Consider the following 18,708-nt stretch of genomic DNA (forward strand, 5'->3'; position numbering starts at 1 on the left):
GACATGGAGAACTCAGGGTAGAAAGGAGGAGAGTGCCGACGCATCGAGGGGATGGTAACCAATGTCACAAAACAATTTGTATATCAGTTTTTGAATGAGAAACTGATTTGCGCTGTAAACTTTCACCTAAAGCACAATAAAATTAAGAGGAAAAAAAAAAAGGATGGGGAAGCAAAAAAAAAAAAAAAAAAAAAAATTCCAGAGTAAGTAAATCCACAGAGATAGCATGTGGATTGGTGGTTGCCAGGGGCAAGGGGGAGTGAGAAATGAGAGAAACTGCTTAACAAGTATAAGGTTTTATTTTGTAGTGATGGGAATGCTTTGGAACAAGATAGAGTTGGTGGTTGCACAATGTTTTTAAGTATTAAATGTCACTGAATTTTCGCTTTAAAATGGTTAATTTTATGTTATGTGAATTTCACCTCAATAAATTAAATCAGGAAACCCTGGTGGCATAGTGGTTAAGAGCTACAGCTACTAACCAAAAGGTTGACAGTTTGAATCCACCAGGTGCTCCTTGGAAACCATATGGGGCAGTTCTACTCTGTCCTATAGGGTTGCTGTGAGTCAGAACCAACTCACAATGGATTTTTAAATTAAATTAGAATCCTCTGTCACTGCTGTTCAACTCTGCTGTTGTCATGTGAAAGCAGCCAGAGACAATATATAAACGAATGTGTCTGTTCTTTTAAAACTCTCTTTACAGCAACAGGCTATGGGCTGGACTTGGCCCATGCCCCATAATTTGCCAGCCCCAGGTAGAGATGACCTAACCGTGATCATTGTTAAAACTGGATCATGGGTACATGGGTGTTCCTTTTTACAGTTTGTTTGAATCAGGATCTGAATAAGTTCCACATGTTGTGATTGGTTGGCATGTTCCTGTAGTTTATTTTAATCCATAGGTTTTTACTCCATTTATCACTCTCTTCCTTTTTTTTTTGTTCCGTGCAATTTTTTTTTTTTTTTTTAAGAAACCAGATTGTCCTGTACTGTTGTTTCCCATCATTTGGATTCTGTTTACTGCAGCCCCATGGTGTTCTTTAACGTGTTCCCTGTCCTTTATAAAACAAAATAAAACCAAAAAACCAAACCTGTTCCCATCGAGTCGATTCTAACTCATAGCGACCCTACAGGATAGATCAGACCTGCCCTATAAGGTTTCCAAGGAGCAGCTGGTGGATTCGAACTGCTGATCTTTTGGATAGCAGCTGGATGCTTTAACCGCTGTACCACCAGGTCTCCAATATGTGGTCCTTATAGTTCCTGTAAATTGGTAGTTGGATTTAGAGTCTTTAAAAGGGATTTTAATGTTGTTAAAGCAAGACAGCTGCTTACAGTGGTTGTGAGAAGACAGGATTGCTCACTCCCATTTTGTTCCCTTTATCATCACTAATTTTTAAAAAGGGTTTAAAAAAATTAACAAGTAATTAAAGCCCAAAAGAGTCCATAAGGGGGTAAAGGACAGATCACTTCGTAGGAAGTGTTAATCTGAGTCCTCAAACGTAAGTGCTACAGTCATGTGGGAAATGTCACTCTCTAATTCTCTTTTGTTGTCGTTAGCCGCCATCAAGTTGGCCCCTGACTCAGGGTGACCTCATACGTAATGGAACAAAACACTGCCTGGACCTGCACCACCCCCATGATCAGCTGGGGATCAGACTGTTGTGATCTGTGGGGTTTTCGTTGATTGATTTTTAGGAAATACATCACGAGGCCTTTTTTTCTAGTCTGTCTTAGTCTGGGAGCTCTGCCAAAACCTGTTTAGCGTTATAACAACACACAAACCTCCACTGACAGAGGGGTGGTGGCTGTTTGTGAGCTGCATTGGCCAGGAATCAAACCTGGGTCTTCTGCATGGAAGGTAAGAATTCTACCACTAAACCATCACTGTCCTTTGTAATTCTCTTTTCTCAAATTCAATCCAGTCTTTGTGTAAGCTTTCCTGCCGCCAGCTGGTAGAAACTTAACCAATCATCTGGGATGCCCTCTCCATCTGCTCAGCCTGAGAAGTCATTGCCATTTCAAATCTTCCTTCCCTAGTGAGGTCTTCTGGGCCAGGTCTGATGTGCCTCTCCCATGCTTACTCAACTCCAGTCCCATTAGCCTTTTTACTGTTTCTGGAACAATCTCATCTTGCCTCACTTGCTGTTCCCTTTTTATGGAACATTCTTCTCCCATATCTCCACAGGGCTCACTTCCTCATACCAGTAGGCAAACTGCTCACAGGCCAACTCCTTGGAAAGGGCTTTAATAGCCCCCACCGAATAGGGTACTCCCTCCCTAACTCTGCTTCATTTTTGCTTAGCATTTACCACTATCAGAAGCTACAGGATATATTTGTTTACTTGTGTGCTCTCTCTGTCTCATGTGAGAATGTGAACATTAAGTCCATTAAGACCAAAAACATTGTCATCTTCACTCCATATCTCTAGTGTGTAGAACAGTGCTTGGCATGCAGTGATGTTTGGTTAAATATTTGTTAAACGAATGAATGAGTCTCAACACAGGTCTCTCATCTTCTAAAGCTTCTTTTGCATTAACTATTTCTACCTCATTTTGGTCCTGAGCTGTATTCTCTTGCGTTGGATTTCGTGCCTCTTTCCTTAAGAAATTACCAGTACTTTAGAGCAGGGGCTGGGTTTTACAGTTCCTTACTATCTCCCATAATGGCTGGCACAGGTCAAGGCACATAACAGGCACTCAGTAAACACTTTTTGGACTATATTGAGAGGATTTAGCTTAGCGTATTATTTAAAATGAAATTTAAAACATTATATTGCTTGTTGATCTTTTATATGCTATAATTTGAATATTGAGTACGTTTTAAGTTCAGCCTTTTTGTAACCCAGAAAAAACAAGAGGTAAAAATGAGATCCCAAGAATGAGTCAGGGGTGGTGTACAAAAAGGGCCAGATCTACCCATTTTTTGGGTAGTAACTGCTGAGGTGGCCTATTCTTTTTGCTTGGCATCCTAGACATTACACGTGGCGAAATGTTGAGGTGACTGCGCCGTCGTCCTCTGACTGCTGTGTGCTCCCAGTGCTCAATGACTGTCTGTCCAGAGGAGCATCTGGAAGATGAAGATATTCTTGTTTATTGGATTCAATTAGTTCACCACGTAGATAAATTAAAATAAGCAGAAGTTCAAAGTGGGATACCAAAGTAACTACTAAGATCCTCTGTTTAAAATCAATTAAAAAGTCATTATCAAGTGCCCTATCTTAGGTAATAATTTATGTCTTTTGGCTTTGTTGTATCCTTTTAGAAGTTAAATGTGGTATTTCTCCCTCTTCTTTATTTTTTTTCCATCTAGTAAACTTTGATGTTTTTGCTCTCACTGTATTCTTAATGCAGCAGAGTTTAACATGACTCTCTCATTAAACAACTTCATTTCATAAAGTCTTTCATCAGGCCAGGGCATCTCTGTTTACAGCCCCTGTGATTGATATTAACCTGGTTCTGGGAAACTCGTCTTTAATCACCACTGGCTCTGACATGGCCAGAGGAGCGCCAATGTTTGGTACTTAGTTTTTGCACAGACCTTACCACTATTAGTCTGAGTGAATAACCTCTTAGGTTTTCAAAGTAGAACCTGAGAGAATATAGCTACCTAACTGAAGAGAAACAGAAGGTTGGAAAAAGCTGCTGATTTGGGGAGTGTCCTCAATGGCTGCTTGGAACTATTCTCTTGCCAATTAAGGACAACAACACAGAGTAGATAGTAGGTGGCCACGAATCATCATAGGCATTAATGAGTGATGTCCACGGAGGTAGATTTGTCTCTCTGGAGGTGCTCTCCACAGTACTGGTGTGTATGTGTGCGCACAGGAAGGGAGGCGGGTGGATTACAGAGTCTAGTTCCAGGTCTCCATTTTCTAACACTGTGACCCTCAGTTTATCTAAAAAACGGGAATCTCCAATCATCATGGGATTGTTGAGAGAACAGAATGAAAACACATATGTGATTATGTTTTGCACACTACTAGGTGCTGTGTAGGGCTTAACAGATGCAGTGAGGCAGCAACTCAGCACTTGGAGTGGCCAGAAAACATTGTCCCTGATCCACAGACAACCTTTAGGGGGATCCAGGGTCCCTAAGAATAAAGTCTCCCTTCAGCCTAAGAAATCTTGGCGAACTGAAGCATTAGGTACTGTTATAGTTTGAATTGTGTCCCCCTCAAATATATGTCGTAAATCGTAACCTGTATGCTTGCAGTTATAATCCCATTTGGGAATGGGCTATCTTTGTTATGTTGTGTTTTGAGATATAAAAGAGATAAAACAAGCACACCAGCAAGCAGAGATGGGGTAAAATAGGTGCCAAGCCACATGAAGATTATATAGGAGCAGAAGCTCAGAAAAGACAAGGACCTTCCTCTGAGCTGACAAACAAAGCCTTCCCTGAGAGCCTGCACCCTGAATTCAGACTTCTAGCCTCCTTAACAGTGAGAGAATAAATTTCTGTTTGTTAAAGCTGTCCACTTTTCGTATTTCTATTATAGCAGCACTAGATAACTAAGCATTCTACGTCTGAGGGGGCCTGAACCTCCAGAGTTCCTCTTGGGCAGCACCTGCAGGACAATGGTGTAACTGACAGGTTCCATGATAAAACTCAGTGCCCCAGGCAGCATCTCTGGAGGTTAGGGCTGGGCCCAGGGGTGCCTCTAACCTTGAAGGGCTAGACTGCATACTTCCATTTTTTTCTTATGAAAAGCTTATCCTGGGCCTGGAATGAAGCTTGGGTCTCAAGGTACTCTCTCCATCAAGACTTGGTGTGAAAAAAGAATATTTAACATCTCATAAATAATTCTTTTTATTGATTAGATGTTGAAATGATAATATTTTGGCTATGTTGGGTTAATTTTAATATGAAAATTAACTCACTCGTTCCTTTTTACTTTTTAAATGTGGCCACTAGAGAACTTAAAATTACCCATGTGGCTAGCATGATATTTTTATTGAACAGCACCATTCTAACACATAAGATTTTAAATGCAGATCCTCCTTCATAGTACAGCTGACTTAAGAACTTATTTGGAACTTTCACCATGTCTTTATTACTTAGGGTGAAGTGTGGGACCACCTTTGAGAAAAGAGCTAGATTTCTCCTGGACCGCCCCCATTGTTTGGCATAAACTGCAGTGAACTCCCCTTTGGACGTGGGACAGTGCTGCAGCTGTCAGGCTTAGAACACTCAACCAGTTTCCTCCTCAAATCATTCTGTGCCAGACAGCATCAGTGATGGGGAGATCTCTCTAATAGAGACTGCCTTGCTGGGAGGATCCAGAGCCAGCAAGCCTCAAAATTACCTGCAATTATGTTGAACGTGGTCTCTCAAAGCAGCAGGTCATTTTCAGGTGATCACTCGCCACATGTGCTTAGTCAACAGCAAGTCACCGAGTCATTGAGAAGAAACCAGAGCATCACTTTATCGGTCCCCATCACCCATCTGCCAGTTTGTTGTACTGTGGTGATTTGTGTGTTGCTATGATACTGGAGGCAGTACCAATGGGCTCACACATAACAATGATTGTGAGGATGGCCCAAGACTCGGCAGTGTCTCATTCTCTTGTATGTGGTATTGCTATGAGTCAAAACTGACTCAATGGCCCCTGACAACAACAACATGATGCTGGAAGTTATGCACAGGTATTTCAAATACCAGCAAGGTCACCCATGGTGGACAGGATTCAGTGGAGCTTCCAGAGTAAGATAGACTAGGAAGAAAGGCTACTGATCTACTTCTGAAAATTGTGTTGTTGTTACTGGGCATGGAGTCCACTCCGAGTCATAGTGACTCTATGTGCAACAGAATGAAACACTGCCTGGTCCTGTGCCATTATTGCAGCCACTGTGTCAATCCATCTTGTCAAGGGTCTTCCTCTTTTTTGCTGACCCTCTACCTTACCGTGCATGGTGTCCTTCTCCAGGGATTGGTCCCTCCTGATAACATGTTTAAAGTATGCGAGATGAAGTCTCGCCATCCTCGCTTCTAAGAAACACTCTGGCTGTATTTCTTTGAAGACAGACTTGTTCATTCATCTGGCAGTCCATGGTATATTCAATATTCTTCGCCAACACCATAATTCAAAAACATCAGTTCTTCGGTCTTATTTATTATCCAGGTTTTGCATACATATGAGGCAACTGAAAATATCATGGCTTGAGTCAGGCGCACCTCACTCCTCGAAATGACATGTTTGCTTTTCAACACTTTAAAGAGGTCTTTTGCAGCAGATTTGCCCAATGTAATACATCATTTGATTTCTGATTACTGCCTCCATGGGCATTGATTGTGGATCTGAGTTGGTCCAGCTGTGAGGATTTTCTTTTTTTTATGTTGAGGTATAATCCATACTGAAGGCTGTAGTCATTGGTCTTCATCAGGAAGTGCTTCAAGTCCTCTTTGCCTTTGGCAAGCAAGGTTGTGTCACCTGCATATTGCAGTTTGTTAGTGAATCTTCCTCCAACCATGATGCTGCATTTCTTTTCATATAGTCTAGCTTCTTGGATTATTTGCTCAATATCCAGTTTGAATAAGTATGGTGAAAGGCTACAACCCTGGTGCTCACCTTTCCTGATTTTAAACCACACAGTATCTGGTTGTTCTATTTGAATGACTGCCTCTTGATCTATGTACAGGTTCTGCATGAACACAATTAAGTGTTCTGGAATTCCCATTCTTCACAATGTTATCCGTAGTTTGTTATGATCCACACAGTCGAATGCCTTTGCATAGTCTATAAAACACAGGTCAACATCTTTCTGCTCAAGAAATCAGATGATGTATTACATTGGGCAAATCTGTTGCAAAAGACCTCTTTAAAGTGTTAAAAAGCAAAGATATCACTTTGAGGCCTAAGGTGCACCTGACCCAAGCCACGATATTTTCAATCGCCTCATATGCATTTGAGAGCTGGACAGTGATGAGGGAGACAGAAGAAATGATGCTTTTGAATTATGGAGTTGGCGAAGAATATTGAATATACCATGGACTGCCAGACAAATGAAGAAACCTTTCTTGGAAGAAGTACAGCCAGAATCCTCCCTAGATGCAAGGATGGCAAGACTTCTGTCTCAGGTACTTTGGACATGAGTCGGAACTGACTCGACAGCAATGGGTTTGGTTTGGTATTTTTTTAGTCCCTGGAGAAAGACATTATGCTTGGTAGCGGGCCAGTGAAAAAGAGGAAGACCCTCAAGGAGATGGATTGATGCAGTAGTTGCAACAATGGGCTCAAACAGCAATGATTGTGAGGATGGTGCAGGAGTGGGCAGTGTTTCCTTATGTTTTACATAGGGTTGCTATGAGTCAGAACTGACCTGATGGCACCTAACAACAACAACAAATCCTTAATTAAGAGATCTGAAAAAAAAAAAAAATGCTGAGAGGAAAATGCATTCTTGGAGCCCCTCTTCCTGGCTCTCAATTTGTACTTTTCTGTTGGCTGAAAGGCATCACTCCTCCAGTGTCTGCTAGCAAGTTGAGGACAAAGAACCCCTGACAAGAACGCATCTTCTTGAAGACCCACACTGGATCGATTTTACTGTGTCACAGAGCCTGGCACATAGTAGGTGGTCAATCAATACATGTTAAATTTTGCATCTTTTGTGTCCGTCAGTGGCTCTTCCACAGGCTTGCTTAGTTGACTTAAACCTTGTTATCTCAATAAAAATCAAGCCCAACACTTCCAAGGCATAGGAGCCTTTTCCTTGTACATCACCTTCCATGAACTTTACATTGCCTGCCTTCAGTGTTTTAAAATACATACCCTTTATTCAACGCCCCACATAAATATCATCTCTTTCATCAAAATTTGCTCTGCAGTAGGTAGTTGCTTCTGCAGTGGCTGGGCCCCATTTCTGTGGTAGCTCCCACCTTACGTAATTAGTACTAATTGCTAGGCTCTGAGCTCCTGGAAGTCTGCACCTGGCTCTTATTCGCTCTTTACCCAAATTAAGTGGTTATAAGCACAAGAGTTGTTACAGTCTAAGTACTGGTTTGTGCAGGTGGTTCTGGAAATCCTTGCACCCAGGATAGTTTCTACATTTAAAAACATTTACATACTAAATATCTTTGAATATCCTAATAACTTCATAAGTACTCTGTGTATGAGTACTATTAATATCTCCAATTTAGTAAGGAAATCGACTCAGGAGTTCAAGCTTTTTCTCCGAACTCGTAGAAGGGAGAATCAAGCAAACTCTATCTACGAGCCGCGAGTCAATGCGCTAAAGGCCTTTTGAACTTCTTCGGCCACCGTCTCCACGTCCTCCCTCCCTTTTTTTTTTTTTTTTTTTTTTTGCGCCTGCGCGTTGCTGGTAAGCCGTCCATATCTCCATCCGGAAGGACGTTGGTGTGGAGGTGAGTCGTCCTAGCTTCAGTGTTTGGCCCACGTTCTACGGCCAACAACTGTCGCCTCCCCCGCCCTAGTCCTCCGCCAGTTTTGGGGTTGAGTCGTGATTCCGCATCTCTACCTCGGGTGCCTCGAATCTCGCCCGTGGAGACCCCTGAGCGCGCCTGAGGAGGGCCGCGGGCCGGGTCTCGGCTTCGTCTTTCCGAGTCAACGTGACCTTGGCTAGGTTACTAGAACTTTTAATGCCAGTGTTTTCATCTGTAAAAAGGGGGTGGTAGTTTCTTCCTTAGCAGGGCCCAAGGCCTAAGAGGCAGCGCGAAGCACTGTCGGCCTTCGCTGTGTGGGGGCGCTTGTGACTGGAGTCAGAAGGGTGGGGGAGGGCTGGCGGCGGGGAGGTCTGCAGGGAGCGGCCGGCGCGGCGGCCTGGAGCGCCCGGCCTTGAGGCAGGGAGCGTAGCGCTTAGTTACGAGCTTGGGCTTTCGAGGCCGAGTTGTGTGGGTTCCTATCAGAGCTTTCACAGTGTGGCCTTGGAAACATTACGTAAGCCACCTGTGCCCCAGTTTTCTCATCAGTAAAATGGGGGATATTAACAGTAAGTACCTCACAGAGTTGTCTTGATTAAATGAGTTGATGGCGTTTGCATTTCGAATTACCAGTATGGAAATACCATTTGGCTTTTTTTGTGGTTGGGATTGATTTTTGTTTGTAGTTTTTGCTCACTAGTGTTGTGCCCCAGCTATCTTGGATATTTTGGGTAATCGTTCAGCATATGAGAGAAAAAAAAAAGATGGAGCCGACTAAGCCATTAAACAGCCTCAGCCCTGTAGCTGGATTCCATCCACTGCCTGTGCCTCTCAAGGTACTAGAATCCATGATGCATAAGAATCCTTTCTTTTACTGTCCTAAGGATTTTTTTTATTATTTTATTTCTCAGTGAGAAGAACCACCATGTCCTCCAGTGTTTTGGCAAAACCTCAGATGCGAGGCCTTCTGGCCAAGCGTATGCGATTTCATCTTGTTGGAGCATTTATTGTGTCCATGGGGGCTGCAACTTACTATAAGGTATGTATGTATATTTTTTATTTTGTGCTTAAGGTTGTAAAGTACGGGTGTTTTTAAAATGTATTTTTATAAGTAGTTCAGAGTCTTTTAAAGAAACTCCCTCTTTAAAGTGTTCTCTTCCTCTTCTGTTTGCTGTGACAGGTATTAAAACAAAAATACTAAGCCAGTAGTAGGACTTGACAGACAGTTGTTTAATTTATGATTTGCAAATGAGGGTAACATTTCAAGTAGGAAGTCAGAAATGTTCCCAAGATGAAAAACTTCCACAAAATTTTTAAACTATGTTTTTTCAGCATTGCCATGGAAACAGGGCCAGAGCAGTGTTTATGTACAGAAAGTGCCTGGGTTACAAACATTGGACTTAACGGACAGTGGACAACTGAAGTTGCCCTTTTAATGTTACATAAATTTGCTCTCAACTTTAGAACGACTGAACCAGCCCCTACACAGCAGCAAATTCTTTATCACAATCACCTTCCACTTGCTGCACATGCAGCTTTAAGTAATTGAAAAGGCTTCCAGCCTTTTCTTGCACTAAAACCAAACCAAACCTGTTGCCATCAAGTTGATTCCGGCTCATAGCCACCCTATAGGACAGAGTAGAACTGCCCAATAGAGTTTCCAAGGAGCCCCTGGCGGATTTGAACTGCCAGCCTTTTGCTTGACAGCTGTAGCACTTCACCACTACTGCCACCAGGGTTTCTTGCACTAAAAAAAAAAAAAGTAAGGCTAAATAAGAACTGGATGAATCTGTTCCGACTTAGCTACAAATTTGACTTAAAGATAGACTTTAGGAATGGATCTTATTCTGAACCCAGGGACTACCTGTTATAATAATTTACCCTAAAACACAGCTTCTAGCCTGACCTTGGAGTTTCTGTTTCTGGAAACTGACCCCCTTGTTGCCATCTAGTTGATTCCGACTCATAGCAACCCTATAGGACATAGTAGAATTGCCCGATAGGGTTTTCAGAAAGCGGCTGGTGGATTCATACTGCCTATCTTTTGGTTAGCAGCTAGATAATTCTTCAGAAGAGCCCAAAGCCTAAGGCAAACTGGTTTTTACTAGTTTATCTAGACCATTGTTTGACTTACAGGTGACTTTTACGAGACCATTTTCTTCAAGACTCAAGGTTCAAAAGGACACCTAAGGGCAGTGGCCTTGAGTGGGTTACCCCCAACCTTCGTGAAAGCCATAAATCTGGATTCTAGGAGAAGTAAAACAGTTTCTCACAGGAAAGTACCTCATAATTCCCCAAGATAGCTCTTCCTCCATCTTTATATGAAGCTAAGTAAGTGGAGGGTTGGGAAAGTCAGTAGTTCTGCTCGGCATCTGGAATTGTTGTCACAGAGTTACATTTTAGTGTTGTGCTCTCTGTGGATTTTGTTACCGTATCCCTATAATAGAGCTGTTCATATCCCTGGCCTCCCCAGTGTGTAGCGGCTTTCAAATTTTTGAGCTGCAGTAAAAAATAATATTTTGTGACTCAGTTAACACATTCATATAACTGTGTCTAGAGAGTTTATAAGGAGCCCTGGTGGCACAGTGATTAAGAGCTCGGCTGCTCACTGGAAGGTTTGCTAACCGAAAGGTCGGTGGTTCAAGCCCACCAACTGCTTTGTGGGAGAAAGATGTGGCAATCTGCTTCCGTAAAGATTACAGCCTTGGAAACATTATGGGGCAGCTCTGCTCTGTCCTGTAGAGTCATTGTGAGTCAGAGTCGACTCCATGGCAGTGGATTTGGTTTTTTAGTTTTAGAGAGTTTATAAATATGTATGTACATGTAACAAACTTTTTTTTCTCTGTAAGTGCTGTCTGCAGCCTACTAAGTTGGTTTCATGGCCTACCAGTGGGTTATGGGTGACTTTAAAAAACACCAATGCTCAAAACTAGTTTATTCCTGAGATACCGTTTGATATGCTCTCTCCACCTTGCCAGTGTCATTCCCCCATTATTCGCAATACACCCAGTCGTTCAGAACTCTCTGTTACCCAGTTCAGATTTTCCGCCCATACTTACGCACGTGCAGTTTTCCTTCCCAGGATTATCTTTCACTTCATTGTCTGGGAAATTTGAGTTCGTTCTCAAAGCCTGTTCATATGTTTTCTCTCTGGAGACTGTAGCCCATTCCCCAGTTGGGTTAGTTGCACTCTTGGGTTATCAGGCGCTTTGTACCAGACTGTTTTACAGCATTGGGTACCTAATACTTTGCTTCCAGGTTTGTCTCTATTAAACTAGGACACGGTACCTTGCCAGCCAAATGGTCAGTCTGTTATGATGGAAAATCATAAAATGCTTGGTGAGTCAAAGTGATTTTGTTCAGTTAGCTGTTTGGGTTTGATTGGAAGGAAAGTTGCCAGAAGCGTTGAGGATCCAGGAGTGAACCTTAGTGCCCTTAGCAGATGCTCAACTCCGTCCTTTCCCCTATCTAGTTTGTGTTGAGTGCTTTTGAAGACCTGTATGTTTTTATTACTGGTTTGGAGTATTTTCACAATTTCAGTCAACTTCTGTGTTCTTTACATGAAATAGCCATCCGGTAAATAATTTTTGCGTAAGTTAATTTGCCATAAATCTAAATGCATGAACATGGATTAGATCTTAAGAGGCATATGAAGTGTTTATCCTCAATGGAATTTTCCCCCAGTGTAAAAATGGCTTGGGGGTGGTGTCTGACCACTTCCAGCCCCACAAGGGGGAAGGAGAACCAAGATCAACAGCACAGGGCTGACTTCCATGGGGCAGAGGCCACACAAGCCTCTTCTCTCTGCTGTCTTTACCAATTCTGACACCAATAGTCCCTCCCACAGCACTCTCCTTCTTTGCTAGGTTTGATAATTCATTGCAGTGGCCACACTGGAACTCACAGACAATACTAATGATTACAGGGTTTGTTAGGGAAGTAACATTTCAGGGTCAGGAATATTCAGGATACAGTTCTTATATCAGGACAGCCTCTTCCCATCTGTTGCTCGCAGGCATGCCTCTCCCTGGCCCTAGGCCTCTGCCCAAAGGCACTCGGCTTTCTCTCTCCATGGGCCGGGAAGCCCACCCTGCTGTCTCCTGCCGCCAGATCTCACTGTCTTCAGAGTTACAGCTTACCCTCTGTTGGACTTCTGCTTCCAGGAGCTTCTCAGCACAGGGTCCCCGGGCCCAAAGAATGTACTGGCTCCTGGCTGTTCTTCCTTGGTGGTGGGGGCACTTCTCTTTCTCACCTCTGGGATCACTCACCTCAAGCCCAGCGGGATGGCAAAACTAACCAGTCCACTAGGTGGGCCACAGTTACCCTGTCACACAGGTCTGGCTCAGCCACCTGGGTGGAAGTTACAAGACCCCATGGCTGGAAAGGCCGCACAGAGCCATCTGTGGCACCACAGACAGGTTCACTGGTTACTGTTGTTGGTTGCCATAGAGTTGAGTCCCACTGATGTCAACCCCGTGTGTGCAGAGTAGAGCTGTTCCATAGGGTATTCAAGGCTGTGATATTTTGGAAGCAGATTGCCAGGCCCATCCTCTGAGGCGCTTCTGGGTGGGTTCAAACCGTCAACCTTTTGGCTATAGTCGAACGCATAACCATTTGTGCCACCAGAGGATCTTAACTATGGTATAAATTAGGTTTGTTGTAAATCTTATCAGGCTTAGCCTTATAAGGCCTCAGGTGTAGATTATTTTGTCTTTCAAGTTACTTATCATCTGGTGGCCCCAAAATCTTGCCAAAGTGTTTTTTCAGATTAAAAAAAAAGTCTCCCATTTAAAGTGAAACAGAAGTGTAATGTAAATGAAGTGTAAATCATCCAGAATGGTTCTTGCCAGATAGAGGCAGGTGGCTACTCAGGATCCTTTGAAATTCAAGTTGTTGTTATGTGCCCTCAAGTTGCTTCTGACTCATAGCGACACTGTGTACCACAGAATGAAACACTACCTGGTCCTGAGGCATCCTTGCAGTCGTGTTATGCTTGAGCCCATTGTTGTAGCCGCTGTGTCAGTCCATCTCATTTAGGGTCTTTTTTCTGCTTACCCTGTACTTTACCAAGCATGATGTCCTTCTCCAGGGACTGATCCCTCCTGACAACATGTCCAAAGTATGTAAGACGCAGTTTGGCCATCCTTGCTTCTGAGGAGCACTCTGGTTGTACTTCTTCCAAGACAGATTTGTTCATTCTTTTGACAGTCCATGGCATAGTCGATAATCTTCACCAACACAATTTGAAGACGTTACTCACTCTTCGGGCTTCCTTATTCACGGTCCAGCTTTTGCATGCATATGAAGCGATTGAAAACAGGATGGCTTGGGTCAGGTGAACCGTAGCCTTCAAGGTGACATTTTTCTTTTTCAGCACTTTAAAGAGGTCCTTTGCCGCAGATTTCTCCAATGCAATGCATCTTTTGATTTCTTGACTGCTGCTTCCGTGGGTGTTGTGGATCCAAGTAAAATAAAATCCTTGACTACTTCAATTTTCTCTCCATTTATCATGATGTTGCTTATTGGCCCAGTTGTGAGGATTTTTGTTTTCTTTATGTTAAGGCTGTGGTACTGAAGGCTGTGGTCTTTGACTTTCACCTGTAAGTGCTTCAAGTGTTTCAAGTCCTCTTCACTTTCAGCAGGCAAGATTGTGTTATCTGCATAACGCAGGTTGTTAGTAAGTCTTCCTCCAATCCTGATGCCCCATTCTTCTTCATATAGTCCAGCTTCTTGGATTATTTGCTTAGCATACAGATTGAATAGGTATGGTGAAAGGATACAGCCCTGACGCACACCTTTCCTGACTTTAAACCACGCGTTATCCCTTTGTTCTGTCCGAACAACTGCCTCTTGATCTATGTACCGGTTCCTCATGAGCACAATTAAGTGTCCTGGAATTCCCATTCTTTGCAATGTTACCCATAATTTGTTATGGTCCACACAGTCAAAATGCCTTTGCATAGTCAATAAAACACAGGTAAACATCCTTCTGGTATTCTCTGCTTTCAGCCAGGATCCACCTGACATCAGCAATGATATCCCCGGTTGCTCATCCTCTTCTGAAACCAGACTGAATTTCTGGCAGTTCCCTATCAGTATACTGCTGCAGGCATTTTTGAACGATCTTCAGCAAAATTCTACTTTCGTGTGATATTAATGATACTGTTCGATAATTTCTGCATTTGGTTGGATCACCTTTCTTGCAAATAGGCATAAATACGGATCTCTTCCAGTCTGTTGGCCAGGAAGCTGTCTTCCAAATTTCTTGGCATAGACAAGTGAGCACTTCCAGTGCTGCATCCATTTGTTGAAACATCTCAATTGGTATCCTGTCAATTCCTGGAGCCTTGTTTTTTTGCCAATGCCTGCAGTGCAGCTTGGACTTCTTCCCTTCAGTACCATCGGTCTGATCATTTGCTACGTCTTGAAATGGTTGAACGGTGACCATTTCTTTTTGGTATAATGACCCTGTGTATTCCTTCCATTTTCTTTTGATGCTTCCTGCATTGGTTGATATTTTCCCCATGGAATCCTTCACTATTGCAACTTGAGGCTTGAGTTTTTCCTTCAGTTCTTTCAGCTTGAGAAATGCCGAGCGTGTTCTTCCCTTCTGGTTTCTATCTCCAGGTCTTTACACGTGTCATTGTAATACTTTGTTTTTTTTCCTCAAGCCACCCTTTGAAATCTGTTCAGTTCTTTCACTGTCATCATTTCTTCTTTTTGCCTTAGCTACTCGCTGTTCAAGAGCAAGTTTCAGAGTCTCTTCTGACATCCATTTTGGTCTTTTCTCTCCTGTCTTTTTAATGACCTCTTGCTTGCTTCATGTATGATGTCCTTAATGTCATTCCACAAATCGTCTGGTCTTTGGTCATTAGCGTTAACATGTCATATCTATTCTTGAGATGGTCTCTAAATTCAGGTGGGATATACTCAGGGTCATACTTTGGCGCTTGTTGACTTACTGTAATTTTCAGTTTGAACTTGAACTTGCAGATGAGCAATTGATGGTCTGTTCCACAGTTGGCCCCTGGTCTTGTTCTTACTAATGGTATTGAGCTATTCCATCATCTCTTTCCACAGATGTAGTCGATTTAATTCCTGTGTAATCCATCCGGCGAGGTCTATGTGTATAGTTGCTGTTTATATTGGTGTAAAAAGGTACTTGCAACGCATAAGTCATTGGTCTTGCAGAATTCTGTCATGCGGTCTCTGGCATCATATCTATCAGCAAGGCCACATTTTCAAACTGTCGATCCTTCTTTGTTTCCAGCTTTTGCATTCCTATCACCAGTAATTATCAATGCATCCCGGTTGCATGTTTGATCGATTTCAGACTGCAGAAGTTGGTTAAAAAATCCTGTTTCTTCATCTTTGACCTTAGTGGTTGGTGTGTAAATTTGAATAATAGTCATATTAACTGGTCTTCCCTGTAGGTGTATGGATATTATCCTATTACTGACAGCGTTGTACTTCAAGATAGATCAAGAAATTTTTTTTTTTTTTGACGATGAATGCAATGCCATTCCTCCTCAAGTTGTCATTCCTGGCATAGTAGATCATGTGATTGTCCAATTCAGAATTGCCAGTACCAGTCCATTTCACCTCACTAATGCCTAGGATATCGATGTTTATGCATTCTGTTTTATTTTTGGCGATTACCAATTTTCCCAGATTCATACTTCATACATTCCAGGTTCTGATTATTAATGGAGGTTTGCAACTGTTTCTTCTTATTTTGAATTGTGGCACATGAGCAAATGAAGGTCCCGAAAGCTTGAATGCATCCATGTCATTAAGGTCGACTCTACTTTGAGGAGGCAGCTCTTCCCCATCTTTTTGAGTGTCTTTCAACCTGGGGGGGCGGGGAGAGGGCTTATTTTCTGGAACCATATCAGACAGTGTTCTGCTGCTGTTCATAAGGTTTTCACAGGCTAATTCTTTTCAGAAGTAGACCGTCGGGTCCTTCTTCCTAGTCTGTCTTAGTCTGGAAGTTTATCTGAAACCTGTCCTCCATGGGTGACCCTGCTGGTATCTGAATACCGGTGCGTAGCTTCTAGCATGCAGCAACACACAAGCCCCCGTAGTACGACAAACTGACAGATACGTGGGGGTTGAAATTTCATATTGTGGTTTAAATTGAACCAACATGTTTTAGCATGTTTCAGATATCAGGTTCTTTAGGCTTTGCTGGAACAACAGCTGCTATCTTCTAACACCTATTGGCCTTTTGGGTGTCATTGTCTGGCCCTTGCTGGTTGGCCTTGCTGCGTCCTCACCGCCCCCCCCGCCCCCCGCCCCATTCATGCACTATCTGGTAAAAGGCATAATCCTTCCCTGGGCAAGAAGGCCCCTCCTGTGTAGTTTCCCTAGGGCTGCTTTCTCTTCTTTCCTTCCATCTGTGTCAGTGTCACCTCCTCCACTCCATGTCTTAGTATAGGGTTCAAATTAAAGGTAAACTCAAACATACTAGGATTTGCTTTCTCTTTAAGTATTAAATTTTTAATAATTGAAAAATCCTAACAAACTTACTTTTTAGTTTGCAGTAGGTGAAGCAAGAAAGAAGGCATATGCGGATTTCTATAGAAATTATGATTCCATGAAGGATTTTGAGGAGATGAGGAAAGCTGGCATCTTTCAGAGTGTAAAATGATTTTGGAATGTAAAGGTAACATGATTATTTTATTTGTAGCTACTTTTTTATGTTCAAAGTTATTTCTCAAATTATGCAGTTAATTGCTAGGTGGCCATTAGGAAAATCACACTTTAAGAATGTACTGTGTTTCAAAAAGGAGTGATGTGTACTGATGAATGAATCAAATTTATTTGAAAGCATGTGTCAAGTAGTTTATGACACTATTCATACTTTGGAACTGTGTTGTTGTGGGTATTTAAGTTTAGGCCAGTTCAACCAAAAATAGAGAGTACAATTTAAATAAAGATTCTGTCCACCACTCAGCCCTGGAAGTGGGTTTGATACAACATGGGAATGTGGATCTGCTGTTTTTTCAGGCAGATATTAGTATTTCAACTTAATTCATTTATTTTCCCAGCACCTGGGGTGGGGAGGAGACCTGCTGCCTGGACTTAGATCAGTTTTCTAAGAGATTCCAGAGTAATTTTGACTGCTTTTTGCCTAATAAAAGATTTGATTCCACAACATTCCATTTCTGGTTGCTTATCTTTAGGAAATACCTGAAATATAGACAGATGCATACACTAGGTGTTCACAGTATTATTTATAATAGAAAAAACAAACATTTTATTTTCAGTGGTGGGAAAATTGATGAGGAAATTGATTTTTTTCATACCATGGACTATTAATGTCCATTAGAAATGATCACAAAGTATTAATAAATTTTGACATAATAGAAAGGAATACTGTATTTTATAGACCTTTTACAGAGATCTGTTATATAAACATAATTGTACAGAAAAAAGACTGAAGGGAACCCAAGAAAATATTTTAAAGGTTGTATTTGGAATCATAACCCTGCTGTTTTCTGGTAACTTAGAAATTTTTAAAATTTTCTGCAGCAGGCGTGCATTTCACAATCAGAAGATATTAGCATGCTGACTTTAATTACATTTTACTTGTTTTTATTCATAAGAATCTGTTTAAAAATAAACTAAAAAGAAAAATTGATTTGGGACAGGAACAGACATATTGTGTGAAACAGACAGGCTTCCTTCTTTGACTTGTGTTGGGAACAGTCTGCGGCATGAGAGGGAATAGAAGGCGGTGGACTCGAGAGATGATGAAAATGCAGAATTTGTTAAATGAAAGCAGGGAAATGAAAGTGCAGTGTGTCCAAAGCAGAAACGAGGTTGGTTTGGGATGATCCAGGAGGTTAAGGGAGAATGAACTTGAAGTCCAGTAACGTGAGCTGGGCTTCTCCTGGGGCTGAGAGTGAGTGATGTCATGTTTGGGGTCCACTGGTAGGAATAGACCTCTGGTGGTCTCAAAGATGAAGGTATTGAGAGAACGTTTGTCACTAAGTTAGCCCTTGTGCTTCTCTCCACAGAACTTCTTTGGATTGAGTTCCATGAAGGTTGTCACTGACCTGTGTTCCTGAACTACGAACCATGACTATGTGGGCTAAGTAAAAATTTCTTGTTGGTAAATAAACAATTAACAAATAACTTTGGACAGTAAGTCTTTTCTCATTTAATTACTATTACTGATGATTCAGGGTATTTAAAAGCAATTAGAACTGGTTGGGGATCTTAACTGTGTCTGTACCTTATGAAGAGAGTATTATTTCAGTAACTTAAAAATTTCATTGTTTCAGTATATCTTTGAGAGCTGTGGCATCTTGTCCTTTTCT

The 18,708-nt window shown here is 42.1% G+C and overlaps 1 protein-coding gene across 1 annotated transcript; it reads left to right on the plus strand.

Annotated features, from left to right (window-relative positions):
- The first annotated feature begins 8,317 nt into the window (after positions 1-8,317).
- Positions 8,318-18,519, plus strand: LOC126059069 (cytochrome c oxidase subunit 6C). Its single transcript, XM_049854606.1, has 4 exons — positions 8,318-8,368; positions 9,295-9,422; positions 16,920-17,048; positions 18,406-18,519. Exons 2-3 carry the CDS (start codon positions 9,309-9,311, stop codon positions 17,031-17,033), a joined length of 228 nt encoding a protein of 75 aa, XP_049710563.1. The 5' UTR covers positions 8,318-8,368; positions 9,295-9,308; the 3' UTR covers positions 17,034-17,048; positions 18,406-18,519.
- The last annotated feature ends 189 nt before the right edge of the window (positions 18,520-18,708 follow it).

Source organism: Elephas maximus, chromosome 15, assembly GCF_024166365.1.
Source record: "Elephas maximus indicus isolate mEleMax1 chromosome 15, mEleMax1 primary haplotype, whole genome shotgun sequence".
Lineage (NCBI taxonomy): Eukaryota > Metazoa > Chordata > Mammalia > Proboscidea > Elephantidae > Elephas > Elephas maximus.

Coding starts and splice junctions, on each gene's coding strand:
- LOC126059069 (XM_049854606.1), top strand. CDS start 9,309: ATGTCCTCCAGTGTTTTGGCAAAACCTCAGATGCGAGGCCTTCTGGCC. Junction 9,423..16,919: donor GGGCTGCAACTTACTATAAG/GTATGTATGTAT, acceptor CTTACTTTTTAG/TTTGCAGTAGGTGAAGCAAG.